Here is a 27,902-nt window from a genome sequence, read left to right on the forward strand (position 1 = left end):
CTGCCAGCATGGCCGAGCCCCACCGGCGGCAGAGCTGGCGCTGGGCTCTGCTCACCCTGCTCCCTGTTCTCTGGCTCTGTTGTATGTTTCTGGGGGCTTTGGGGAAATGTCCCCTGTCCGGTTTGTATAAGCACTGGCTCTTCTCAGCACAGAAACCAAGGCTTTGAATCTCATCTCTGGCAAACTGTTAGGTCTTCAACCCCCTATCCCTTATAGACACTTCATTCATTAAGCTCACTTGGAACCATCACCTCCGATAAAGGAAGAAGTCCCCTCCAACAAATGGTTGGCCTTGCCTCCTCGAGACAGGCAGCGAGGCTTCCTGAGACCTGTGGCAGCTCGTGTGTTTCTATCACTGAGGCAGCACCATCCCTGTTTGCTATTTTGATTTAGCATCCTTTGAAACAGCGTCTATTTCTCGGCCATGCTCCTGCTTCACCTTTCTCTGATAAGGATGCTGGTCACTCGGTCTATTCTAGTTATTGTTATGTAATGGGGTCTTTGTGTATACTTAGGATTTTCATTTCATTCATATAGTGCAAGTATCTTTTTAGCTTGGCGTAAGTCTTCATCTGCCTTTGCGAAGGCTGACAGATCTTCTTGTTCAACATAAGCAGCCCTAGATGTAAATGCCTCTGTGGCAGTCATTTTTCTTTGTCCAGACCAATCCATGACAACTGAACTATTTGCCAAGTAAGTGTATAGATCAATATCGTATGTGGTCAGCTCTCAATAATCCACAGTAAGTAACAGAAAATATGAATAAATTAATTCACTCTGCTGGCTGAGTGCCACTGAGACGTCATCCTCACGTTCCCTAGTGGACCCCACGCTCTGCTCGCCTTGGTGGCAGAGTATGGCTTGGCTCTCCTTTCTCCTACTACAGGCTGTGGGGACCCTGGCCCTTCAGTTCCCTGCGCCCCTTGAAGAATGTCAGCTTATCATTGCAGATAATCACAAGTCGGCTGACCTTAATGTGCCAAGGGTCATTCAGCCACACGGAAAAGGTGTAGAATATGGTTTCATAAGTGTTGTAAATTTCATCCAGAAAGCACAGGTTCTCATTCATATTCATGCATGCCTGTTTGCTTTCCTTTTGAGTAAGTTCCATGTTATTGAGAAAAGAGGAAGGGAAATAATATTATTGCTATTAGCCGACTATGGTGTTACTGATGGGGGAAAATTGAAACTTGTAAAATTATGTGGGGAATACTTAATATTTCCACTTTTCCCCTTTAATCCAGATGATTGAAAGTTGACAGCAAACCAGTTTTAACATAATACACCTCCTTTTGCACTGTAAGGATTGAGCAGATCCTGAATAACCAGAGATTGAAAGCCTTGGTCTTAGTTCTTCAAACTGTCATCCAACTAAGGTGAAGACATAGAAGGCTGCATTATTTGCAAAAGTCCTAAAGATGATTAATATGATTACTGTAATATATGGCAGAATAAGGATTGAATATATTTTGATATGCTACAAATCAAATACATATTCCATGGAAATCAGATTTAACTAGTGTACACAGGAGAGCCTACAGTTAAATTAAAAGAAGAAAAAGAGGAAGACAATAACAACTTAATAAGCTCCAGGAATGGGAGAGTACGTTTGTGTGGAGAAGCCAAGGGGCTGCACGGGAGGGGAGCTCGCATGGACCTGTGTGTGATGTGGTTGCTGGGGCTGTTAACCAAATGTGGGTTTCTCCTGTGGAAACACAGTGGCCAGTTCTTGGCAAGTGGTGATTCTACTCTGCTAGTTACATGGCATTGAAAGTATTTTGCGTGGTTTATTTTAAGCAGGATATTGGCAATTTAGAAACACTGGAGTGGGGTGTCTAGGATATGAAGAGTCTGAAGAACATCTTTGAAATGGAATAATGAGAGAGACTAGGGATGTCTGGTTGGAGAGAACAAGCCTCCAAAGTGTCTGAGAATGATCATCAAATATGTGAATGTTTATCTCATACACAAGGGGCTTTGTTTATTTTATGTTGCTCAAAGGGGAATAATTAGAAACAGTGGGTTGAAGTTATGAGAAGGCAGTCGGGTTTAAATCGGCATTTCTCTCACATTAGGGATGCAAGTATATATTTTTTTCATTTTAAAAAACTTGTTATTTTGAAATGGTTTTAGACATACAGAAAGGTTGCAAAATCAGAGTATAGAGAGTTCATATCCATCCTTCACTTAAGCTTGTTAATGAGCTTAGTATAGTTAGCAAGCCATGAAATTAGTATTAAAGTTGGTGTGGTACTGTTAACTATAGACCTTATTCCAATTTTCCCAGTTTTTCCACTAATATCCTTTTTCTGTTGCAAGATCTAACCTAGGATCCCACACTGCGTTTAGTTGTTGTGTTTCCTTCCTCTCTTCCAATCTGTGACACTTTGGCCGTCTTTTAGGACCTCGACACTTAGTGATTATTGGTTAGTTATTTTGTTGTCCCACATTTTCTTATGATTAGAGTCAGGGTGTGCGTTTTTGGCATAAGTACCACAGAAGTGATGTTGTGCCATCTTGGTACATTGTATGGAGGAGGTTCATGGTTTTGTGTCCCATTACTGCTGTTGTTCACCTTGTCACTTGATTACGACGGTTTTATCCACTGTAAAGTTACTATTTTTCTCTTTATAATTAATACGAATCTTGGGGAAGATAGTTTGAGACTGTGCAAACATCCAGTTTCTCCTTAAACTTTTGCCTCCTGATTTTAGCATCTATTATTAGATCTTGCCCACAATAATTTTTACTGTGATATTTACTTAATGCATGTCCCTCTTTCCTTTTGCACTTATTAATTAGAATTCAACTATAAGGAAGTCCTATCCCTTCTCACCTATTTATTTCCTCAATTATTTTTGATATGGGTAGACTAATAGGCATTTACATTCTTCTGTGGATTATCCAGTGCTGTTTTTATTTATTTTGTTGCTTAAATCATTCCAGCTTTGGCCAATAGGAAGTCCTTCCTTTGACATGTCCTCATTTTACAAGAACGTTCTAAGTTTTTGGCCCATAAAGTGTTTCAGGCTCATCTTGTATTTTCCCTGCTCCTTCCCTGAATCAGCTGCTTCCCATGGAGTCCAGATTCCTTTTATGGCAAAGTGGTATTTAGAAACCAATTTCTTGTGCTAAGTGTAATCTTGCTACTAGGATGCCATTGTCCTTAGTGGACACGGCTAGGATATATATACATATATGTGTGTTTGTGTGTATGTGTATATCACCCCCACACACAGTAACCCACACATACATATCTTTATATATTTCTATATTTCTGTCTGGATATGTATTAAAAATTCTAATCCAACACCGCTGGGTTCATTGTAGCCTCTCCCTTTTCTGTATTTGTAGCTTATTTCTTCAACAGTGAGAAACTTAGCTCTTATTATTTACAATGTATTTACTTACTTATCCAATGCCAATAAAGTAATTTCAAAATTGCTAACCCTGTAATAAACACATTTACTAGCTAGAGTACAGCATTTCTATACAGTGCTTTTTGTCTTTATTTAGCCTTTGATTTTCCAGTCAAAATAGTATTTTTTTGTTTGTTTGTTTGTTTGAGATGGAGCCTCGCTCTGTTGCCCAAGTTGGAGTGCAGTGGCGTGATCTTGGCTCAATGCAGCCTCGACCTCCCGAGTTCAAGCAATTCTTCTGCCTCAGCCTCCCGAGTAGCTGGAACTACAGGCGCCTGCCACCACGCCTAGCTAATGTTTTTGTGTGTGTATTTTTAGTAGAGATAGGGTTTTACCATATTGGCCAGGCTAGTCTCAAACTCCTGACCTTGTGATCTGCTCGCCTTGGCCTCCCAAAGTGCTGGGATTACAGGCATGAACCACTGCACCTGGCCCAAAATAGTATTTTTTAAAGTTATTTGGGGTAGTTGTTTTCAGTGTGGCTATGTTACTTATTTGTAACGTAGTTAGGTTCATTATTTTTGTATTCCACTTGGGTTCCTCTCCCCCGATGTCCTGGTTTACTTACATTTTTCCCTTACTTTTTGGCATGTGAAATGTTACTCTGGTGCTTCAATGCAGCTATACGCTCCTCTTCATTTCTGTTCCCATGCCACCGTTTTCCCCAAACCTTTCTTACCCACTGTCTATAGGAAAGCAGTCTCTTTCATTTCTCAAATATCCTTCCTGTATTTCTTTTGCAGAAATGAGCAGATAGTGTCTATTTTCTTATAACCTCTTCTTTCTTACACGAAGGATGGCATATTATAGATACTCTTTTGCACTTTGTGTTTTTCACTTAACAATGTATTCTGGAAATCACTGTAGACCAGTTCATGGAAATCTTCCTCTTCCTTTTCTCAGTTGCATAGTACTTCATTGCTTAGAAGTACCCTAGTTTTTCCAACCACTCTCCAGTGTAGGGGCATTTAGGCTGTTTCCAATATATTGCACTATTGAAGAACTCCGTGCAAATGTGCTTTTTCCCCACATTGTTGGAGGTATATGTTTAGGGTAGATTCTAGAGTTGTAATTGCTGGGTTAAAAACTGTGCATATACCTTTGTTAGGTATTGCCAAATTTTTCTGCATTAATTTGCATTCTCACCAGCAAAGTGGGAGGTGCCTGTTTTCCTGCAGCCTCACCAACAGGGGCTACATCACATTCTACAATTTTTGCCATTCTGATGATACATGATATCTTGATGTTATCTTAATTTGTATTTCTTTAAATATGAGTGCGTTTGAACACTTTTTTCATGTTTGAGGACCATTTTAATAGCTTTTGTAACTTGTTTATGTCTTTTCTCCATTTATCTTTTAGGTTTTTGGTCCTTTGTCAGTCAGCTTTTGTAATAGTTTCTTATATTCAGGTTTTCACCCTTTTTCTGTGATATATGTTGCAAACATTTTTCTTCCTTTTTTATCAGTTATCTTTTGATGTTTAGGATTTTTTTGTTTGGCCCTACAGAAGTTTTTATTTTCATATAGTAAAACTTATCAATCTTGATTTTATTGCCTCTGTATTTTGAATCATAGTTAGAAAATCTTTCCCTACACCAAGATTAGAGAATTCACTCATATTTTCTCCTAGGAATTGCATAGTTCTTTATAATTAGACCTTTTGCATTCAGGTCCCTGATGCATCTGGTTTGGTTTTGTATGTGGTTGTATTAGTCTGTTTTCATGCTGCTGATAAAGACATACTGGAGACTGGGTAATTTGTTAAAAAAAAAAAAAAAAAAGAGGTTTAATGGACTCAAAGTTCCATGTGCCTGGGGAAGCCTCACAATCATTGCAGGTGAAAGGCACATCTTACATGGCAGCAGGCATGAGAGAGAATGAGAACCAAGCTAAAGGGGAGCCCCTTATAAAAACGTCAGATCTTGTGACACTTATTCACTAACACAAGGACAGTATGGGGGAACCACCCCCATGATTCAATTATCCCCCACTGGGTCCCTCCCACAACACGTGGGAATTATAGGAGCTACAATTCAAGATGAGATTTGGGTAAGGACATAGCCAAACCATGTCATGGTGTGAGGTGCAGATCTAAATTTCTTTTCTCCAAATGTCTCCAAGTTGTCCCAGCACCGTATATTAAAAAGTGCATCCTGCTGGGCACAGTGGCTCATGCCTATAATCCCAGCAATTTGGGAGGCCGAGATGGGAGGATTGCTTGAGGCCAGGAGTGTGAGACCAGCCTGGTCAGCATAGTGATACCTTATCTCTTAAAAAAAAAAAAAAAAAGAAAATTATATATGTAAATATGAAAAGTCCATCCTTATCACAGTGATTTTAAGCCAAACTTTCATATATATTTTGATTTCTATCTGGACTTTTAATACGACCACACTGGTCCGTTTGTCTCCGTGTGTGCCACTGTGTTTAATTATGGAGTGCCTGTGGTTTGTCTCCGTGTGTGCCACCGTGTTTAATTGTGGAGTGTCTGTGGCTTGTTTTCATGTCCAGCAGTTGTTTCATTTGTTTCTTCAGGCTTTTCCTAGCTCTTCTTGCTGATTTGTTTTTCATTGTGACCATTAGTATCAACTAATGTAACTCTATAAAATAGTTTACTGGGATTTTTACTGGGATTATATTGAATTTACAAATTAATTTAGGCAGAACTGTCATCTTTATAATGCTGGGTTATCCAATCCAAGAGTTGGGGATGTCTTTTCTCTTGTTCATATCTACTTTAGTGTCTTTCAAGAATGTCTTACATTCTTCTTGTATAGATTTTGTGAAATTCTTGTTAAATTTATTCCTAGATATTTAATCCTTGTTGCAATTATTTTAAATGGAGTTTTCTCTGATTATTATTTTGTATTTGAAAGCTATTGATTTTTGTATGTTAATTCTGTATTAGTGAATTCTTTTATTGTTTGAGTTAGTTTTATCATTGATTCTCTGGGGGTTTCCAGATACGTATGGTTATCAACTGCAAATGGAAGTGGTTTTACTACTTTACCCCTTCTTACAATGCTGATTGATTTCTCGCGTCTCAATATATTGGGTAATACCTCTCATACAATGTTGGACAGAAACGGAGACAGTGAGCATCTTTGCCCTATTCCTGATAGTAGTAGAAATGCTATTAGTTTTTCCTCATTGAGTCATGAATTAAGGAATGTGTATTTTATTAATTTAACGGTATAACCCTCAATTCCTGTGTTCTTTAACTTTTATCATAAATAAGTTTTAAATTTTGTTAAAGGACTTTTCAGAATCTATGGAGGTCATCACACTATTTCCTTATGTTTATTAATATAGTACATTATATTAAGAGTTTCCTAATATTTCGAATATCTTAGACCTCATTTCATATTTTTACATCGATATCGAGCAATTGATTGGTGCGTAATTGTATTTTCTTGTTCTTTCTGTCTGGTTTATCAGTGTTACATTTTGCTTCATAAAAGGAGACAGTGTGCTAGAATCTTCTTCATAGAGCATTGGCATTACCTGGCCTTTGAAGGTTTGGGAGAATTCCCCTGGGAAACCATCTGGTTCTGGGGCTTCTTGTGGGTAGTCACTTAATAATTCTTTCTGTTTCTTCTGGGAAATCATCAGTTTAAACTTTCTAACTCTAATGGGATCAGTTTTGGTAATCAGACTATCCTTAGGAAGTTATCAGTTACATCTACATTTTTAAAATTCATTTGCATAGAGGTCTGTGAAATAGTCCCTTAAGATTTTTAGAATTTCTTGTTTCATTGGTTATTTCCCCGGGTCATTTCTTATTTTCTACTTTTGTATTCACTCCTCCTTTTTCTTGAGTAACTAGTGGTTTGTCTACTTTTTTTCCCTCCAAAAACCAGGATTTATATTTGTACATTAGATCTACTGTTTTTCTGTTCTTCACCTCATTGATTTTATCTTATCCTTTTTTTCTCATTAATTTTAGCTTTTTCCTTCATGTTTTCTTTGTGTGTTATTTTGGTTTGCTCTCTTGTTCTTTTCCTGGTTTTTATGAGCTGGGAATTACTATTGTTGTTATTTATTTTTTGAGACAGTCTCGCTCTGTTACCCAGGGTGGAGTGCAGTGGCATGATCTCAGCTCACTTCAGCCTCAGCCTTATGGGCTCAATCTTCCTGCCCCAGCCTCCTGAGTAGTTGGGACTACAGGTGCACCACCATGCCTGGCTAATTTTTATATTTTTTGGTAGAGACAGGGTTTCACCATGTTGCCCAGGTTGGTCTCAAACTCCTGGCCTCAAGCGATCTGCCTGCCTTAGCCTCCCAAAGTGCTGGGATTACAGGCGTGAGCCACTGTGCCTGGCTGGGAATTATTAATTAACTTTCATTCTTTCATTTTTATTGATAAAAGTGTCAGTGCAATGAATTTTTCTCTGATTACTGCTTTAAATGTATTTCATGGATTCTGATATGTAGTGTTTTCATTGTAATTATTTTTTTAAAATTCTTTCCTCTCAGTTGGTGACCTAAGAAATAATAAGACTCTTAAATTTCCAGGTGGAAGTGCCTTTCCATGTTTTTGTTTTTGTTAATAATTGATAGTTTATTGTATTATAATCAGAAAGTATTGGTTACATGTCTACCCTATGGAAATCATTGTTTTTTCCTTTAATGCCATCAGTGGTGACTGTGCTGTGGGTTCTTGAGAGGCATGTGTATACTCTGTTATCAGGGTACAGAGTTCAATATATATGTCCATAAGGTCAACCTTGGTTGATTATGTTGTTTAGATCTATTTCCTGACTTGTTTTCTGTATACTTGCTCTGCCTTGTACCGAGAATGGTGTATGAAACCTCCTATTATTAGTATGTTTCTAACAGCATTTGTTCACATCTCCTGCAGTCTTTGTTTGATAAAGGTTATGGTTATATTATTCGGCTCATAGTGTTCATGAGCATTCTGTCTTCACTGTGAACTGTGGCTTTTAGCGTTAAAAAAAAAGTCCTTGGTTGTATTTCACACCTTGGGGCTTGTGTTCTATGTGATCTGCTCCTGCTCTCTGTTTGTTTTTATTTCTCCAGTATACCTTGGTCCGTCCTTTTTATTTGTAGCCTTTCAGAATCACTTGATTTTAAGTGCGTCCCTTGTATACAGTGTATAGTTGAGTCTTGTTCTTTTAAAATTTTGGATATAGAAGGATTTGTATTTTCTAGTGATTATTTGTATTTAAACCTATTTAATATCCTTAGGTTCCCTGTTTTATTATTTAACCCTTCATTGTCCGATTCTCAGTTTTTTTCAGCATCAGTTAATACTCACCTATTGCTTATACAGTAATGAACTATACAATAACGAGAATTCTTCTCTCTTCCTTTTCCTTCATCTCCCATTTTTAATGCATCATTTCTAGTCATAAGGTTTCTATATTGTATAAATGCATTAAGTGAAAAAAGTTCATTAAGAATATATTAAATAATAATAGCACAGATAATAAACACATTTTGCAAAAGTCGTGAAGGTGATTTGCAAGTGACTGAAGAAGTTGGGGAGATGCCAGTGTACTATGAAGTGTGTTCTGAAATCGGGGCTGTCCAGCAGGGGGGCCTCTTGGGCTGGCTGCCAGGGCTCCTGGTGTGGATTGCTGGCCCTCGGCCAGGGTGGCCTCCATGACTGTTTACAGAGGTCCTCCTGCCTCTGAAACTCTGTGTCAGTTACAACATTGTTACTCTAAAAATACAGAAAGTCTTGGGACTTTCAAACTGAGTACTTTTTTTCTTTAGCATTAGAGGATTCCTTTTGTAATTATTTTCTTTAGTTCACATAGTAGTAAAAACCAAATGCTAACTTTCCCAAAGGTTATCAGTTATGGACTGTGTGTGCAACCTTTGAAATAAATAAAATTAATTTCCTCTTCAGTGCCAGTGAGACAGAGAAGTAGTCATATGTGAATTATTCATATTGTATTAAGAAAGTATGTAATTTGATACTAAGCAAAGCATATAACTAGTTTCTTGAACAAAATTTATGGGTTTTGCACATTTTCAATATCAATAAACCAGTCACCATAGTTTATTACAAGAGTTTCAGCCAAAATTATTTGAAGTGACTATTTTAAATGTATAAAGCTAAGTAAGTATCAGGCAATGCAAGAAATAATGAGGTTAAATGTAACTGATGATTGTTACTCTGAAAAGATAAAGTTTAAAGTCATCTCTTCAAATGCCCTGTAAAGTTTTCCAGCTCCCCAGGGGTCTGTATTTGCAGCTGAAGTTTTCTGGAAGCAAATTCAATTAGAGTGTTGTGTGCTTTATGAGACCATCTAAAGTGAAATTTTGTTTGTTTCAGAAACGGGCATGCAGGAGATTAGAAGCCAGTGGGCACGAGCGTGGCTGCCACCAGGTGAACACCTGTGTCCTGGCGTCGTGGGGCCCAGAGGACCGGGAGCCTCCATCAAGGGGCTGCCCCCCAGCACTGAGGCCAGAGAGTAGCCAGGGGAGGCTAAGTACAGGGGTATGTTCCTGTTCCCACCAAACTAGTTGTGAGCATGTTGAAATATTTTAATAGAAAGTGTAAATAATCATTGTTCTGATATATCTGCAACTGTGATTTGTTAAATAGATTTCTCAGAATGGTGGAAGGAGCTCAGCCCAGCCTTGCTCAAGATGTATTGCAGGGGAATCTGTAAGTGCATTAACCTTCTTGCTGTGACATAAAAGATAGACTTCTTCTTAAATATTAGATCCATAAAACAAAGTTAATAAAAACTGCAATTACGTTTCTGAAGAATGAGGAACATAAATAAAAAGGTGAAAATTGATTTAAGCTTTTCTTAGCATTCTATTGGTATACAAACTAATTTGTGTCCAGCTTCAGACTGGAAATAGAAATTGCAAATACATTTAAAATTCCTTCTAAAAAACAGGGTTTAGGGAAGGGACCAGGAGAATCATTTAAAGACATCTTGGAGAAAAGATCTTTCTCATTTAATTTTCCAAATAGGAATCACCATTGCTTTTTTCTTTTCCCTGTTTATGCTTTTCTTGCATGTTTCTGTCATAAACTTCACATAAATCACAGATTTCAGAAGGGAACACAGTGTTCACATCATTAATTCAAAGTAAAGGGAGGTCAGAAACTGCCAGAGTCAGATTCTCAGTCTCTTCTATTGGGCAGAATATCATAAAGTATATATTAGCATAATAATACCTTTGTTATTAATTTTGAACTTACTCCAAGAACAAGTTAATATGTCTTTGATAACCTCTATAATTCTTGGGTTTCTTTAATTTTAAATTTGAAATCTTAATATTGCAATAAAATAGAATTATATTTAAATTCCACCTAGAAACCAGGAATTTGTGTGTGTGTGTATGTGTATTTCTGAGATTGCCCCCTAAAGATCTTTAGAGAAATGTATTGCTGTTTTTGATAAGCAAAAGATTGAGTCAATAAATTATGGAGATCCTCAATTGACATACTGTAAGCTACTGTGTTTTACAGTGATAAGCACTGATTTTGTTTCAAACAAAGACCTAAAACCATGACAGCCATCACCATGTCTGATGACAGGGTGAACCTCTAATTGTCTGAATTCCTTAGACAAATATGAAAACAAAGTTTAGTATGAAACTCATTCCATGAAGGTATACTTTGCTACTTTTTGTACTCTCTTTTTTTTTTTTTTTTTTTTTTTGAGACGGAGTCTCGCTCTGTCGCCCAGGCTGGAGTGCAGTGGCCGGATCTCAGCTCACTGCAAGCTCCGCCTCCCGGGTTCACGCCATTCTCCTGCCTCAGCCTCCCGAGTAGCTGGGACTACAGGCGCCCGCCACCTCGCCCGGCTAGTTTTTTGTATTTTTTAGTAGAGACGGGGTTTCACCGTGTTCGCCAGGATGGTCTCGATCTCCTGACCTCGTGATCCGCCCGTCTCGGCCTCCCAAAGTGCTGGGATTACAGGCGTGAGCCACCGCGCCCGGCCTTGTACTCTCTTTAGAAAAATTTTCGGCCGGGCGCGGTGGCTCAAGCCTGTAATCCCAGCACTTTGGGAGGCCGAGACGGGCGGATCACGAGGTCAGGAGATCGAGACCATCCTGGCGAACACTGTGAAACCCCGTCTCTACTAAAAAATACAAAAAATTAGCCGGGCGAGGTGGCGGGCGCCTGTAGTCCCAGCTACTCGGGAGGCTGAGGCAGGAGAATGGCTTGAACCCGGGAGGCGGAGCTTGCAGTGAGCTGAGATCCGGCCACTGCACTCCAGCCCCGGCGACAGAGCGAGACTCCGTCTCAAAAAAAAAAAGAAAAATTTTCACAGGTTATGTTGCATTCTATGGTGTAATTCTGAACAATGGTGAAATTAAAGATACGGCAACTTGAATTTATTATGTTTAGGTTGATTCACGTAGCTGTTAAATATACCCTAGAATACAAATGAATAATGCTTACTTGGAGAATCATGCCTCCATTGGGGCTGAATTCCTTGTTTGCCAATGACTGGTGCCTTCTTTGTCCCCCCCACCCCATTTCCAGGGAATGTATCTTTCCCATCCCCCCGTCGGTTGGAAGCAAACACTTGGAATGTAGCACTGATTCTTAATGCTCTGAGAGCTTGTGTTCTGGCACGAATGGCTTAAAGAAAAAAAAAATTTAGTTCATGCAACTGATTGGATCATTTTGGCTAATATTCTGTTTGAACAACAGTACCTATTTGATTAGGGTTTTTCCTTTCTTTATAATTCCCCAAGCTTGCCTCTGTTATGTTTCGTAGGAAATGAATCTATGAGCAGAAAACCTTCATTGATATGTAAATATCATTTTTTTTTGTTAATACTCAATATTCTTTTCATCTAAATTTCAGAAACTGACTTTAAAAAATCAGTTTCCTTTTATTTGTAGTTATTCTCAATAAAATTTCACCCAGGCTTGGGCGTTTTAATATTTACACCCACTATTTCTGAAAGTCTAATGTAAATAAAGATTGAAATGTGAATTTGAAAAGTCACACCTCTTGATATTTGAACAGACTATAGCTGCATATATCTTCTTCTTCTAATAATATGGCTAGTTTCTCTCCTAAGCTTTTAAAATAATAAGACACTATTTTTGTATTATAAAACATCAAAAGGTTCAGTGTTAAATAAAAAGCAAATAGTATTTTTAGCAATGAAAGATCCCTGGGAGTTGTGCTTAACAATAAATCACCAATGGGGCAAAATTCCAAATTTCAGAAGACTTTATTAAACTTGCAGTTCCATTCACAAATGCCTGCTTACACATGGACCTGCCCACTCTCCTGTGATGCCCATAGGCGGTTCAGAATGGTTCTCTTGGTCAGAGAGAAGCCAAGGTGGTGTCAGGGGTAGTTTGTGTGAAATTCCTAATGGGAAGCTTCCGTGTGATTCTGAGTTTATTTGGTGGCTTTTCTCCAGTAAGCTCCTTTGCATCCTGAATTCTCTAGTGTATTTTTGACCTTAGTAGGATGTCAGCTGATCTGATCTGTTCTGCGCTGAATTCTCAGTATAGCCGTCTGAGCTTGGTGGTCCTTCTGTTCCTAAGCTTTTCCTTATGTTTATGATTGAGTTGTTTCTCACACACACAGGGTTTTGACCTTTCCCGTATGCAAGAGTTTCCGCAGCAGACCCCTTCAACCTCATTTTCCAAGTCTGCATTTCCGTCTATTTCTGTTGACCCATTCTGACGCATCGGGTTACTATTTCAGGAGTGGCTGAGGTGGTTTCTTAGAGTAATTACCGTTAGGGTTCACCTCCTGCTGTACGTTATTATTTAGGAGTGTCACCTCGGAGCCCTGTATCACCCTGCTCTTGTTATCAGTGATCGAAATGAATGTGGTGAGACCTGGTCTTGCTGCATCCAGGGCGTCTGCTCCTGCCCAGGGTCAGGCTGCTTGCTCTCCCTGTTGTGCACTGTCTGGGGCTGCAAGTCCTGTAGAGGATGGTTGCCATCGCTAGGAGGCTTCCTTTCCTGCCACCACTGGCTCCCACGCTGGGCAGTCACCTGGGCTGCAGGCTTCCTTTCCCGGATCTGCGCGCCTTGCTTGTACACAGGCCACACAGTAACCAAGTGTCAAATGGAAATGAAGCTGCTCCTTGCAAATTCAAAGCAATTAAGTGAAAACTTAGGGGGCTGCCAGAGGTCTCCAAAATAATCAAAAAAAGGTACATGAAAAGGGGAGGAAGGCTTATAAGGCAGAAAACTGTAGAAAGGATTTAGGATACTGGTTGAGGGGAGATGTGATGGTATTTCCTCAGCACCGTGTTTTCCTAGAGGTCTCTGGTCTTTGATGTTTTGTAGTCTCTCAGTGCTGGAATCCTCTGGAGAAGGGGCCACCCTCGGATCTTATTGGATCACTGGTCAGCCGTTGCCTGTTTTTTTCTCAGCTCTGACCCCCTTTCTCTGCCCCTCCTCTGTGTTGTGGAGACTGTGTTTCCCAGACTCCTTTGCTTCTGACTTCTGGGAGAATCCAGCCAACGTGAGGCATTGGTGGGACACAGGAATGCTGGGGAGAAGGAGGAGGAGGCCAGAGCATTTCTTTCTCTCTCTCTCTCAGCTCCCCCCACCCCAGGACTCAGCTCCTGCAGAGCAGTCCCTCTGGGCCCAGCTCCTGCGAGGTCCACTTCCTCCTCACTTTGTCTTCCTGGTGAGTGTTTGGCTTCTGTACTAGTCCATTTTCATATCACTATAAAGAACTACCTGGTGCCTGTAATCCCAGCTTGGGAGGCTGAGGCAGGAAAATCACTTGAACCTGGGAGGTGGAGGTTGCAGTGAGCCAAGATTGCGCCATTGCACTCCAGCCTGGGTGACAGAACGAGACTCCATCTAAAAAAAAAAAAAAAAAAAAAAAAAAAACTACCTGAGACTGGATAATTTATAAAGAAAAGAGGTCTAGTTGACTCACAGTTCCACAGGCTGTACAGGAAGAAGTATGGCTGGGAGGTCTCAGGAAACTTACAATCCTGGTGGAAGGTGACGGGGAAGCAAGCATGCCTTACCATGGCAGCAGGAGAGAGAGACAGCCGGAGGGGAGGTGCCACACACTTTCAAACAACCAGATCTCATGAGAACTCACTCTCACGAGAACAGCAAGGGGAAGTCCGCCCCCATGATCCAGTCACCTCCCACCAGCTCCCCTCTAACACGTGTGGAGTACAATTCGAGATGAGATTTGGGTGGGGACACAGAGCCGAACCATATCAGCTCCCCCATTTGGCTTCTCATCTCTTCCATCATTTGTGTAGCCAAATCCTGTTACCGTCCCTCTGTTTGAAATATACCTAGATTGGTTTCTGTTTTCTTACCTGTGCTAATCAGCTAATGAATGGACAGACTCTCCTGGGGAGAAAAGTTGCTGTTTCTAGCAGAGGTCTCTGGGCCTTTGTTGTCCTCTGCAAGGGCTCAGTCAGTAGTCCGCAAGCGTGGCACTCCAGAGTGCTGGCAGGGCTGATCCCGGTGATAAGCCACATGAGTCTCGAGAGCCTGGACATGAAATTTCAAAATACAGTCAGGCCCTTCGATGTTGCCCATCACTAATACACCTTCACTCCCTTTTATCTGTGGTTATTGGTTTTTATTGCTCAAACGGGTAGGGAGTTGCCACTGAAAAGCCAGCATGCAAAACATGATGTTTCCTCGTGCCATGGAGCCTCCGCTGCCATGTTGATTCTGGATACCAGCATTGTCATTAGCCTAATCTTTTTTTTTTTTTCCATTGAGGGCAAATAGCAAGGGAGCAGTCTTAATAAGCCTCCGTATTATTCACTTTTTGACGCCGAAATCTATTGCCTGACAACATTTGTGTGTGTGTGGTGTATATGGTGTGTGTGCATGTGTGTGTCTATGTACATATGTAGTGCGTGTGCACGTGTGTGTGTGTGGAGTCAGGCAATGTAGGAGTAGAAATTGAGGGCAGGGGAAGGGAGGTGTTTGGTCCAAACCTATTGTTTTGGTTCAGTTTTCCCATGTAGGGACAGCAGGAGGAGCCAAAGTATGATTGTTCTGATTCTAAATGGATGCATTTTTTTCTTTGTATTTCTTTTTATCTCCAAATTGGTGACCTTTAAAATGCTTCTGTTTATTTTGTTTACATATCTGTACATTATTGGTCACTGCTTTCTACATCTACATCATCTGTAAATACTGCACTAGAACAGGAAGGCTTGGAACCCAATGATCTCTGCCCTCCTCCGGTGCCTGCGGTGACGGCTGAGAACGCTGCCTGTGCTTGCTATGGCGGGTCCGAGTGTCAAGCTGGGGACGGGGCCGAAGATGGAAATGTAACGTTCTGACATGGATGAACAGAGATGGATGCACAGTGCCCTGCTCTTTGTGTCCTGTCTCGGCCACAGCTGATAGCAAGCATCCTTGTCCGTTCTTTCTTCTGTCCTGAGAGAAGAAAACAATCATGGAGGGATCAACGGGAACTTCATTGATCATTCTGTAAGAATCAAGTTGTGCTCCATGCATTTCTCCCCCCAGGTTTGTCAAGGATCCCGGAGTTCATTGGTCTAACCCTGTCAATTTACAGATAAGGAAAGTGAGGTCCCCAGGCGCTAAGCGATTGGCCTGCCACGCAGCGTCGTTGATGGGGAGGCAGGGGCTTGAGCACTCAGCTGGGAGCCCCCTCTGCTTTCTGCTCTTCTGGCTGATCAGTGTGTTTGCAGTCAGCATGCCGGCATCACTCCCCCACGCTGGTGGCCCAGCGTCAGGCTCGAACACCCTCCGAGAAGTGTGGTGGTCATAGTGCAGGTTTTTGTGGATTTCATCCCCAGACACAGTGAGAAGCTCTTGGCTAAGACACAGGGCTGATTTACTCACACTGTGAGGGAATACGCTGGGAATGGAAGAGTCTGGCTGTGTCAGTATAGCCAAATATGAATCCCAGAATAGACGGGTCTGAATAGACCACTGACAGAATCTTCAGATTTAGCTTCTAGCAGTAGGTGACAGTGAGTAGTTTCTCTGGAATACAGATATTGAAAAACTACCTTTAAAAAATTTTTAACTGTTATTTAGGTCATTTTCTGGTGCTAAAGGAGCTGAGGGGCTTCAGATGACTGGAAGAAAAAAGAAAAAAGTTCAATTTAGACTTCCTACAGACATGTTAGATAAAACCAACACAGACGTGTCCCCCTCCTGCTGCAGAGACTCAGGGTAGACTCTGATAAAAAACACACAGCTGATCATGTAATAGGCAAAGAGAGAAAGCAAAGATGGAGCCGTTGGGACCAACACACTCTTTAGTGGGCCATTACTGGGTCTGGGTACTTGTTGGGTTTGGTCCTAGAATGCACCCAAGGCTGGGAACTGGAATGCTCATGTCCAGAGATAGATGTGGTTTTGGCCTAACAGAGGTGTGGGAGCTAGAATTTGGATCCTTGCATGAAGTTTAGAGGCTCGAAGATCTGATTATACCCTAAAGGGGGACTGGAAATTACAATACCAGTCTTTGCATGGTGTGGGCTCCAAGCTTATTTTATCTCAGTCGTATAGGAACCAAAAGTAGAAGCCCTGCCATAAAAACAGTTGCAGCCCATTGAAGTCCTGAAGGCCTTGGGTGGCAGCGGATGCAGAATTGTCCTATAGGCATGCCTATAGCACCCAGTGCGTAGGAGATTTGGAGATAAAACAACCCCTACTAAGGATAAGATCACAATAGAAAAATAAGCACATAAACAAATCTACTACCATGGTGAGAAGAGGGGTCAGGAAATAAACAGTAGAATTGAAAACTCCAAGAATCTGAAATAATAGAAGAACCTGAAGTTGGATATAAAGTACGGGCACACCTCATTTTATTGCACTTCACTTTATTGTGCTTTGAAGATCTTGTGGTTTTTATACATTGAAGATTTGTGGCAGCCTTGCATTGAACAAGTCTATTTGGTGCCATTTTCCCAAAAGCATATCCTCACCTCATGCTTCTGTGTCAACATTTTTAAACAACAAAGTATTTTTAAATTAAGGTGTGTACATATTTTTAGGCAGAATGTTGTTTGCACACTTAATAGACTACAAGCATATTGTAAACAAAACTTTTATGTGCACTGAGAAACCAAAACATTTGTGTGACTCACTTTATTGCAGTGTTCTGCAACCAAGCCTGCAATGTCTCTGAGGTATCCTGTAGTTATTTTACAAAATGATTAAAGAAGAAATCAAGCCATAATAAGAAAGGAAGACAGTTTGAAAAAAATATTGGACGGTTTTTTTAAAAAGAACTAAAAATGCATGATATGTTCACTGAAGTTTTTTAAAAAGTCATCAGATTAGACACAGTTAAAGACAGAATTCATGAATTAGAAGATAGAGCTGGATAAATCCCCCAAGCATAGCAAGGGAGATAAGAAGATGGAAAGTATAAAAGTGTAATTAGGAGTCATAGAGGAAAGAATGAGAAGCCCATTAGGAAATCCAGAAGGAAGGACTTTAGAGAATGTTTGAGTAGAATAGTTGAAAAGATAATGGCTGAGAATTTTCCAGAATTGAAGAAAGGCATATGTGGTCAAACAATTTTGAAGTAGAATAACAAACAAGGGAAATTATCCATCAGCTGTCAAGACATATTACAAAGCTGTGACCATTAAGACAATGTATTGCCCAAGTGTAGACTAACCAATGAAATAAAATTGAGATGTTTAAACATGCATATATGACAGTTTGAAGGCATTATAAATTAGATTTACATAGACCTATAAATTGTGCCAGGGTAATTAGTTATCCATATATGAGGAAAGATAAAATTAGATCTCTGCCCCACACAAAATCAATTCTAGGAGGTGGGAGGTGGGGGTGGGAGTTAATAAGAACCTATATATGAAAAAAAAACTTTAAAATTGTTAGTAGAAAATATAGAATATGACGGCCAGGCATGGTGGCTCATGCCTATAATCCCAGCACTTTGGGAGGCCAAGGTGGGCAGATCACCTGAGGTTGGGAGTTGAAGACCAGCCTGACCAACATGGAGAATCCACATCTCTACTGAAAATACAAAATTAGCCAGGCGTGGTGGTGCATGCCTGTAGTCCCAGCTACTCAGGAGGCTGAGGCAGGAGAATCGCTTGAACCCAGGAAGTGGAGGTTGCGGTGAGCCAAGATCACAGCATCGCACTCCAGCCTGGGCAACAAGAGCGAAACTCTTGTCTCAAAAAAAAAAAAAAGAAAAGGAAAATATAGAATATGACTACATATATTGACATGCTACATATCAGAATTCCTTCATCATTGTCTAAGAAAAGCTCTTTGCAGGAAAGATATTTACAGTGCACAAAACAAAAAGATGGGCGTCTTGAATAAATATGCAAATCAGTCCAGTAAATAAGTGGGCAAAGCATATGACCTGGCAGTTCAGAGAAAAGGAAACTCAGAATGGCCAATAAATATAAATAGGTGTTCAACTCACTAGTAATTTAAGGACTTGCAAATTAAAACATCAAATTAGCAAAAATAAAAATGGTGCTATAAGTGTGGGTGAGGTTGTAGAGTGAAAGGACATGTTCACTTCCTCAGAAGCCATGTAAATGGGTAAAGCTTATGGTGTGCATTTCTGGTGAGCTAGAAGATATAGTCCTAGGTGTATATCTTAGTTGATGCCCAAGAAAGTATATACAAAATATTTGTTGTATTTGGGAGGCTGAGGCGGGCAGATCACTTAAAGTCAGGAGTTTGAGACCAGCCTGGCCAATATGGTGAAACCCCATCTCTACTAAAAACACAAAAACATTAGCTGGGCGTGGCGCATGCCTGTAGTCCCAGCTACTCAGGAGGCTGGGGCAGGAGAATCACTTGAGCCTGTGAGGTGGAGGTTGCAGTGAGCCAAGATCCCACTACTGCACTCCAGCCTGGGTGATGGAGCAAGACTCTGTCTCAGAACAAAACAAAATATTTGTTGTAGCACTGTTAGCGTAAGAAAAGCCAGAAACAACCTAAATGTTCATTAATAGAATGGATAAATGAATTGCAACATATTTACTCAATGAAATGTTATAGAGAGCAGTGAAAATGGATCAAATGGATAAAAAAGGAAATTACAGAAGGATCTATGTAGAATGATTCTAGATACAATTTTAAGCGTGGGAAACATATATATGTACTAAAGGAATAAAAACATATGTGAGAGTGATAAACAACTTCGAAATAAGAGAGTTATTTCCACTGAGTGGAAGGGCTCAGGGTGCAGTGTTTTGGTGATATCTAATGTTTTATCTCCTAAGTTATGTGATGGTTCATGAGTGTTTGTTATATTGTTGTCTGTACCTTTTTTCGTATGTCTGAAGAATCACGGTGAGTCTTGGGTGTGATGTATCCACACATAGGTAGGTCATAATGACATTGGAGGACATCAAAGGCAGAGAAACATCTGTAGAGCTGCTAGAGAGAAATTACTGGCCAAGCATGAAGGGATGATAATTTGACAACAGATCTCTCATTAGTAGCAATAGATGCCAGAAGACCTTGGAATGCATCTTTGAGATGCTAAGGGCCTGCACTGTGACATGAATGTGGACAGGCTGCACTAGGTCTAGGGCTGCAATGGCCACTGCAGTGGGGTTCCTCTCCCCACCCCAGGAAATTCAGTTACAAAAACTGACTCAAGAACAGAGAACAGAATCAGGTCAGTAACAATGGAAGAATCTGGGAACGTTATCAAAAAGCTACCATCGCAGGGATTTTACAGATTTTAAAAACCCTGTATGAAAGAACACATGGATGATTTAACATTAGGAAAACGATCACATTGTCTGATCAGAGGGAAAAAAAAGATCATCTATTAGATGCAGAAACAGCATACAGTCAGATGCTAATCCCATTCATGATATATGTTTAAAAACTCCACAAAACAGAAATAGAAGGCTTTCTTCTGCTAAAAATTAAGGACGTGATACTTAGTGGAAGCATCTGTGTTGAAGAGAAAAGGACGAGGATGCTATTAGCACTTCTGCTTGGTGTGCTAGGGCTCTTAGCTGGCATAATGTGATAAAAAAAAGAAACAATGGGCATAAGAATTGGAAAGAGAAAAATCTAAATTGTTATTTCCAGATGGCGTAATTGTCTACATAGAATATCCAAGGCTGACCACAGTGACTCCTGCTTATAATCCCAGCACTTTGGGAGGCTGAGACAGGAGAATCGCCTGAGCCCAGTAGTTAGAGGCTGCAGTGAGCTATGATTATGCCAGTGTACTCCCTCCCAGGCGGCAGGGTGAGACCCCATCTCTTAAAAAAAGAAGTCCAGAAAATCTGCAGATAGACTACTAGAACTAATATCCAGCAAGGTTGTTGAATATAAGATGAACACACAAAAATAGACAGACTCTTATTTACTGGTAACACTCAATTAGAAGAACCAAACTCCATTCACATGGTTGCAGCATGAGGATGTAAGTTGCTATCGAGTGTTCTGCATTTCATCTTGAAGGACTCCCTTCAGCATTTCTTGTAAGGCAAGTCTGGCCGGGCGCAGTGGCTCAAGCCTGTAATCCCAGCACTTTGGGAGGCCGAGACAGGCGGATCACGAGGTCAGGAGATCGAGACCATCCTGGCTAACACGGTGAAACCCCGTCTCTACTAAAATATACAAAAAATTAGCCGGGCGAGATGGCGGGCGCCTGTAGTCCCAGCTACTCGGGAGGCTGAGGCAGGAGAATGGCGTAAACCCGGGAGGCGGAGCTTGCAGTGAGCTGAGATCCGGCCACTGCACTCCAGCCTGGGCGACAGAGCGAGACTCCGTCTCAAAAAAAAAAAAAAAAAAAAAGGCAAGTCTTCTAGCGACAGATGTTCCGTTTTTTTGTTTTAACCTGAGGAGGTCTTCATTTCTCTATCATTATAATTTCAGTGTCATTTGGTTTTGTTGGACATCGAGGAAAGGCGTGTATGGCCACATGGTTTTGAACTAGAGTAACAGGTGCTGACAGTCTTTCTCCTGGCACTTGGAATATGTCATCTCGCTGCCTCTCCCTCCATGATGTCTGATGAGAAGTCAGCTGTTAGCATCACTGAGGCTCACTTGCACGTGGTATATCGCTTTTCCCTTTCTGTGTGCAAGATTCTTTGGTTCTAGGTCATTTTATTATGATGTGTCTAGGTGTGAATCCCTGTGGGTTCATGCTTGTGGAAGTTAATTGAGTTTCTTGTTTATGTAGATTAATGTTTTCAAATCAAATCTGCGAAGTCTTTGGCCATTACTTTAAAACTATTCTTTCTGCCCTTTCTCCGTGTCCTTTTCCTCTGAGACTCCCGCTGACGGGTGTGTTGGGACACCTGATGGTGCTGCACAGTCTCTTCGAAGCCCTGTTCATTTTCCTTCGCTTTTTTTCTGTTCCTCAAACTGGATCATCTCAATTGATTTCATGTTCACTGGTTCTTTCTTCTGCTTGCTTAAATCTGCTGTTGAGCCCCTTTAATGAATTTTTTATTTCACTTATACTTCTAAACGGTAGGACTTCTGTTGATATGTATAAAATTCTCTCTTTATGGATCATTATCTATTTGGTGAGACATCATTCTCCTTTCCTTTAATTCTTAATCATGATCTCTTTTGTTTTTTGAGATGGAATTTCGCTTTTGTTGCCCAGGCTGGAGTGCAGTGGTGTGATCTCAGCTCACTGCAACCTCTGCCTCCCAGGTTCAAGCGATTCTCCTGCCTCAGCCACCCAAGTAGTTGGGATTACAGGTGTGCACCACCACGCCCGGTTACTTTTGTATTTTTAGTAGAGACGGGGTTTCACCGTGTTGATCAGGTTGGTCTCAAACTCCTGACCTCAAGTGACCCACCCGCCTCGGCCTCCCAAAGTGCTGGGATTACAGGTGTGAGCCACCGTGCCCGGCCATGACCTTCCTTAGTTCTCTGACCATATTTAAAATGGCTGAGGTGAAGTCTCTGTCTGGTAAGTTCATTTCTGGACTTTGTGTTCTATTTGCCCCTCCAGGTCAGATCCACTGCCCACCTTTCCTGGCATCTGCGCAGGAGGCCAGCCTGTATGGCTTACATCGGGGGGTGCCTGGGCTCTCCCACTTCCCTTTGGGCTCAGCCCCTAGGGGTATTTGGGACAGGCAACAGGAGACTGGAGAGCGAGGGCAGGGTATGTGCCCATGTCCCCTGGCCAGTATCTGCTCCTCTGAAGGAGCCAGCAGCATGTGGGGCACCTCCTCCTTCCGGGTGCTGGCAGCCGCTGCTGGCCTTTATCCCTTGGCTCTGGCCCCTGCACTGTCCCTCGCAGCTCCCAGGCAACTTTGTGATGAATCCTTTTGTAATAACCCCTTTGTGAGGTCTCCTGTTCGCCCCTGTATCTGTTTCCTGTTGGGGCTGTGACGGGTACAGAAGGGTACACACCCACTTTTGCGTGTTGACGCCTCCAAGAAGGAAGGGAGGAAGGTAAGGCAAGGGTGTGACAGGTGTCCATCAGCACAGGGCACCGCAGGTGCTCTAGAGACATTTCACCATACAAAGATGCATGCCGGCAAAGACGGATGATTGGCTTAGAGGTCCAAGCTTTTACTGTAGGCCTTTGAAGAATTCTCTTGAGAAGGGACAGTGTTTTGTGGCAGTAAAGATGAATATGCTGTTAAAGGAAGAAAAAATGACTCCTCTGGCAGATGGTAATGGCAGGAATCATCAACATCTTTAACCCACAGAGAGCTGCTGTCATTCTGTCACACAGGTACTCGGGGAGAAGCGGAGAGCTAGCCACAGCCAGGGCTCTGCCCGTGAAGGAAAAATGGCTTCAGCAAAAAGGGTGGGGATGTGGGGTGCAGTTCTCTCCTCCCCCAGTCTACAGAGATGACTTGCAGCTAGATATACCGGAGGTGAAGGCATCAATCTTGGTGTTTCACGTGATGGTCCCAGATGGAGTGAGGTGTGTTCCTGTTGGCCCTGCTGTCCTTGCTGGCTCCACAGAAAGGTCATGGAGACCCCAGCGAGGAAGGCTTCCAAAAAGGAAAGGGGGACATTTTGAGGGAGTTCATGCATGGTGGCAAATCCCGTAAAGAAGCCATTGCAGTGAGAGATGAAAGAAGGGCTGAGGCCACACACGTCTGCCGCAAGGGTGCAGAGGAGAAGGCGCTGGGCAGCAGGTGCAGCCAGAAGCAGCTGGCCCTGGGTCGTTTCCATCCCAGGGTTAGAAGCAAATAAAAACTCCCTCTTCATAAACATCGTTCTCTTGCTCTGTGGAGTTGTGTTTTACCAAAAGTGGAAAAGGGTTTTTCCATTATTGCTGATCAAATGACTTTTCAAGCCTGACCAAACAGGAGGCAAGGCATGTTAATTGTCCACAGTAAGACTCACAGTCGAGGCACAATGAGCCTGAAGCTCCTCATCAGACCTGCCTCTGGTGACTGGTGTGGGCCATCTGTGAGTCCCAGAGTCCGAGGACTTGAGGTCCCACTGGCCCAGCCCCAGTCTACATTGGGGTCAGTACGAGGCTTCTCTTTGGGTGTCACTGGGGGCTGCTTGCTTTGAGAGAGACAGAGACAAACTGGGACGTGTCAAGAAGAGAGAGTAGGATTATGTGGGGGCTTGAGATCATGCCAGGGCAGCAGGTTTAAACAAGCAATTTCTAAAGGTTCTTTTGTGTCTACGAGAGAGTAGAATGATGCGGGGGCTTGAGATCGCACCAGGGCAGAAGGTTTAAAGAGCAATTTCTAAAGCTTCCTTTGTGTCTAAGATTCTGGGTCTTGGCCAGCTGCGTTGGCTCACACCTGTAATCCCAAGACTTTGGGAGGCTGAGGCGAGTGGATCGCCTGAGGCCAGGAGTTCTAGACCAGCTTGACAACATGATGAAACCCTGTCTCTACCGAAAAAGAAAAAAAAAAAGCCAGGTGTGGCGGCAAGCACCTATAGTCCCAGCTACTCAGGAGGCTGAGATGGGAGGATCTCTTGAGCCCAGGAGGCTGAGACTGCAATGAGCCATCATTGTGACACTGTACTCCAGCCTGGGTGACAGAGCCAGGCCCTGTCTCAAAAAAAAGAAAAAAAAAAAATTCTGGGTCTCAGTCCTCAAATTGATGTGGCTCTATCTTTGTCCCCAAGTTTTATCCATCCTGTCTCAAACATGTCTTCCAGATATACCCCTCCTTGAACAGAGCAGGGAAGGATGCATGAGGAGTGAGTCACCTCAGTGAATAGCTTTTTTGAAATGAATTAAACTGCATTTCCCTGCAATCCTCCCGTCTCTGCCCTAGGAGAAGCCCACTGTCTCCTGGGCCTGCGTACCCCACCGCACTCAGAGTGAGCCTCCCAGGCTTCCGCTGACTCTGCCCCTTCAGTGCACGGCCCAGAGCCGCGATTTGCCAGCTGGGCTCCTGCACTCAGTCTCCCTACAGAACAGGTTCTTGTCCAAAGAAGTTCAGGAAATGCCACGTACTTTCCGCTGCCTTTTAGAGATTTGATGTCCATTACACTATGAAAGACTTTGAGAACTGCATGAAGAAACTTGTTTCCAAAATGTCCTTTTGTAAAGGGATACCTGCTACACATGTGATTCTGGGAATATTCTGGGAAGTAAAGGCCTGTTGAATAAATGCAGCACCTGTATGCACCATGGCATCCAGGGCCCTTCAAATCTCAGTGCTGCTTGACCTCCCAGACAGCTGCTCCCGTACCTGTCCTGTGCGCCACAAGCCCCCGCTCCAGCCGCCACAGCTTCTCCGATCCTGGAACAGTCTGACCTTGTGCTATTCTTACCGCTTGGGATATACCTTCCCACTTCCAAAGATTCTCTTGCTCCTTCGTGGCCCACCCAGGATTCCTCTCTTGTATGAAGCCTTCAGGCCCCTCACCAGGTAGGGTCACGTGCTCTCTTCCCTGGCTCCTGTAGCGTTTTGTTCTGATCGCTCGAAGGAGCCATCAGTATCTCACGTCAGTGCTCTGCTGTCTGATAGTCCCTCCAGGCAAGTCCAGAGTCTCTCCTGTCTGGTCCGCTTGGGTCAGGGCAGCCCCTGCCTTCCAGGAAGCAGGGATGTCATCAAGGACTGGACTGCTTTGTTCCCTCACCGCCCAGCCTACCCCACCCTTCCTGGGCTGCAGCCAGCTCAGGAGCCTGTTGCCCTGATGGTGGAGTCCTTGCAGGACAGGGAGGCTATGCCTATCTCTGCCTGTGGGCCAGAGTGCCGCGCTGCTATGTGCCAGGATATGTGGCCAAGTGTGACAGAGATTCCTCGATGCCGACGAGCCTCTCATTGCACAGTGGTACAGTGTCTGGCCAACTGTCTATCCCCAGCCATCTGGTTCTCCCAGTTACTTCTGCGGGTGAAGGTGAGGAGATAAGAGGCCTGCCCCAGGAGATGGGTGGGGGATGGAGGGTCCCTGGTGGGGACTGTCATGAGCCTCTGTTACTGCAAGATGTCCCTGGTGAGAGGAGCCACTTTTGTGTTGCTTTTGTGCTGAATCCTGATTCAATATTTAGACATTTTTAAAAAATTTATTTTATGAATATATGAATAGTATTTTCATTCTCTTGTTATTCCTCATAGTACTATAGGAAAGAAGGGAAGTAACATTTATTGAAAATGTTCTGTGTACCAGTCACTACTGGAAATGCTTTAAATATCTTAATGTAATATATATTAATATATCTATAAACAGATACCTCAGGAATTAAGATATCGCTTACAAATAGTCATTTTAAATGTAGTGCTTTGTGTTGTCAAATGTATAGCCAAGGTGTATTAATTTGGCCAAGTTAAATTAACTCCCGCAATGTGCTGTTTTATCTTTGTAGGGACATTTTAACCATACCAAGAATCATTAGAAGATGCAAGCTGGAAGAAAGAAGATCCCAGTTTTGGTTTTTAACCCTTCGTGTTGCAGCAAATGTGAATCTCCTACAGATGGGTTTGGGGATTTCCCTGTTCCGATAGCAGCACGGGGTCCTCTGTGGGTGGGGGAGGTTGTCGTTTCATTCTAGTAAATCCACCATCCTCTGCACAAGAGCCAGGAGAATCCACATCACTTCAAAAGAGCCCACAAGGCTGGGTGCGGTGGCTCACGCCTGTAGTCCCAGCATTTGGGGAGGCCAAGACAGGCGGATCACAAGGTCAGGAGATCGAGACCATCCTGGCTAACATGCTGAAACCCCGTCTCTACTAAAAATACCAAAAAAAATTAGCCTGGCATGGTGGCGAGCGCCTGTGGTCCCAGCTACTCGGGAGGCTGCAGCAGGAGAATGGCGTGAACCCGGGAGGCGGAGCTTGCAGTGAGCCGAGATCGCACCACTGCACTCCAGCCTGGGCGACAGAGCGAGATTCCGTCTCAAAAAAAAAACAAGATCCCCCAAATCATTACTACGTACTGTAGCCTCCTTTCAAATGTTCCTGGTTCAGAGGGAGATGAATTGCATTATTTACAAGTCAAAAAATGTTGTATCAAACTTCCTATGAGCTTGGGCACTCATGACCTGTGGAGGCCCGCCCAGACGCAGCCAGGATGCTTTTTCATTGTTTTGTGGATGTACCCAGTGCTGTTTACACATTCTTTCATTAAAAGGCTTATTTTTATATTTAAAACGTTCTAATCTTGCAGTGAATTTTACTAAGTGCTAGTGTCCAATCTGTTCCCCAACTGAGGTTATCAGAGACAGAATCCCTTTTATATTCAAGTGGAAATTGCTCATTTTCTCCTGGGTTTTCAATGTATTGTCTGACTGTGAGGCTGGCATTATTTTCTCTGGGTTTGAAAGCTTCCTGAGATGTCCTGTTTGTAAGCTCCTGTCCGCATCACGTTATGTGCAGGGAACGTGCTCCCTCCAGGGAGTGCCCTCCACACTGATGTGGGAAGAGCCCCCTCTATAAGTAGTCATGGCATTCGGTCATGGGGAGAATTCCGTACGGGAAAGATGGAGCAGAGGAAGACAAGGTGTTGAAACTGGTACAGTGCCACCTGGGATATGGATGATCCAGAATTACAGGACACATCTTCATTAACCCTGGGTAAGATCCCAGAGCTGTGACTCGATTAAAAAATGCCAGTTTATGCCAAACAACCAAAGCTGGGAGAGAGGGAGAAGGTATTGGCATTTGTGGCCTTACGAAAGATTCTTATGAAGAGCTTTAGTTTGTTAATTAAGATGAGATACACATCTTAATTTTTATGGGAAAAAAGAGAAAACTCTTAGATACACAGCATGTTCTTTTTTGTGTGTAAACTCTTCCTTCTCACCCTCATCCATGGAGAGAGCCGGTGTCCACGCAGTGTCAGGTGGGTGTTTTGTAGCTGACGTGGCGCGCGTCCCTCCGGCTATTCATACGAAGCTGGCTTTTGTAGAGAACAGTCCCCAGGCATCCTCCTGCCCCAAGGAAAATGCCCCTGCTTGAGAGTCGGACAGATGTGAGTTCCCATCTCATCTCTACCGACCATCTCCACGTGACCTTGATGAGTCCTTAGACTTCGTGGAGCCTCTGGTTCCCATCTGTGTGGTGGGGAGGTCACCCTCGCGGTTTGTCCTTGCCCACAATGCAACTCCTCGGTGTCAGCGCCCTCCCTCCCGGTGCACAGCCTCCCCAGCCCAAAGCAGTCCTTCTG

The 27,902-nt window shown here is 42.6% G+C and overlaps 1 protein-coding gene across 7 annotated transcripts in view; it reads left to right on the forward strand.

Annotated features, from left to right (window-relative positions):
* The window catches only part of CUNH10orf143 (chromosome unknown C10orf143 homolog), a 60,771-nt gene that overhangs the window by 23,067 nt on the left and 9,802 nt on the right, over positions 1–27,902 (forward strand). For 2 of the 7 annotated variants that reach the window (XM_033178738.1, XM_033178768.1), the window contains 4 exons: positions 9,726–9,890; positions 9,999–10,061; positions 24,970–25,637; positions 26,104–26,471. In XM_033178738.1, the coding sequence (XP_033034629.1) occupies positions 9,726–9,890; positions 9,999–10,061; positions 24,970–25,050 (309 nt within the window). In that variant the 3' untranslated portion in view covers positions 25,051–25,637; positions 26,104–26,471. Of the gene's footprint in view, positions 1–9,725; positions 9,891–9,998; positions 10,062–24,969; positions 25,638–26,103; positions 26,472–27,902 lie in introns of those variants that run through there. The other 5 variants (XM_033178752.1, XM_033178743.1, XM_033178760.1 and 2 more) reach the window with 5 other exon arrangements.

Source organism: Trachypithecus francoisi, unplaced genomic scaffold, assembly GCF_009764315.1.
Source record: "Trachypithecus francoisi isolate TF-2019V2 unplaced genomic scaffold, Tfra_2.0 Contig01579, whole genome shotgun sequence".
Taxonomy (NCBI): Eukaryota; Metazoa; Chordata; class Mammalia; order Primates; family Cercopithecidae; genus Trachypithecus; species Trachypithecus francoisi.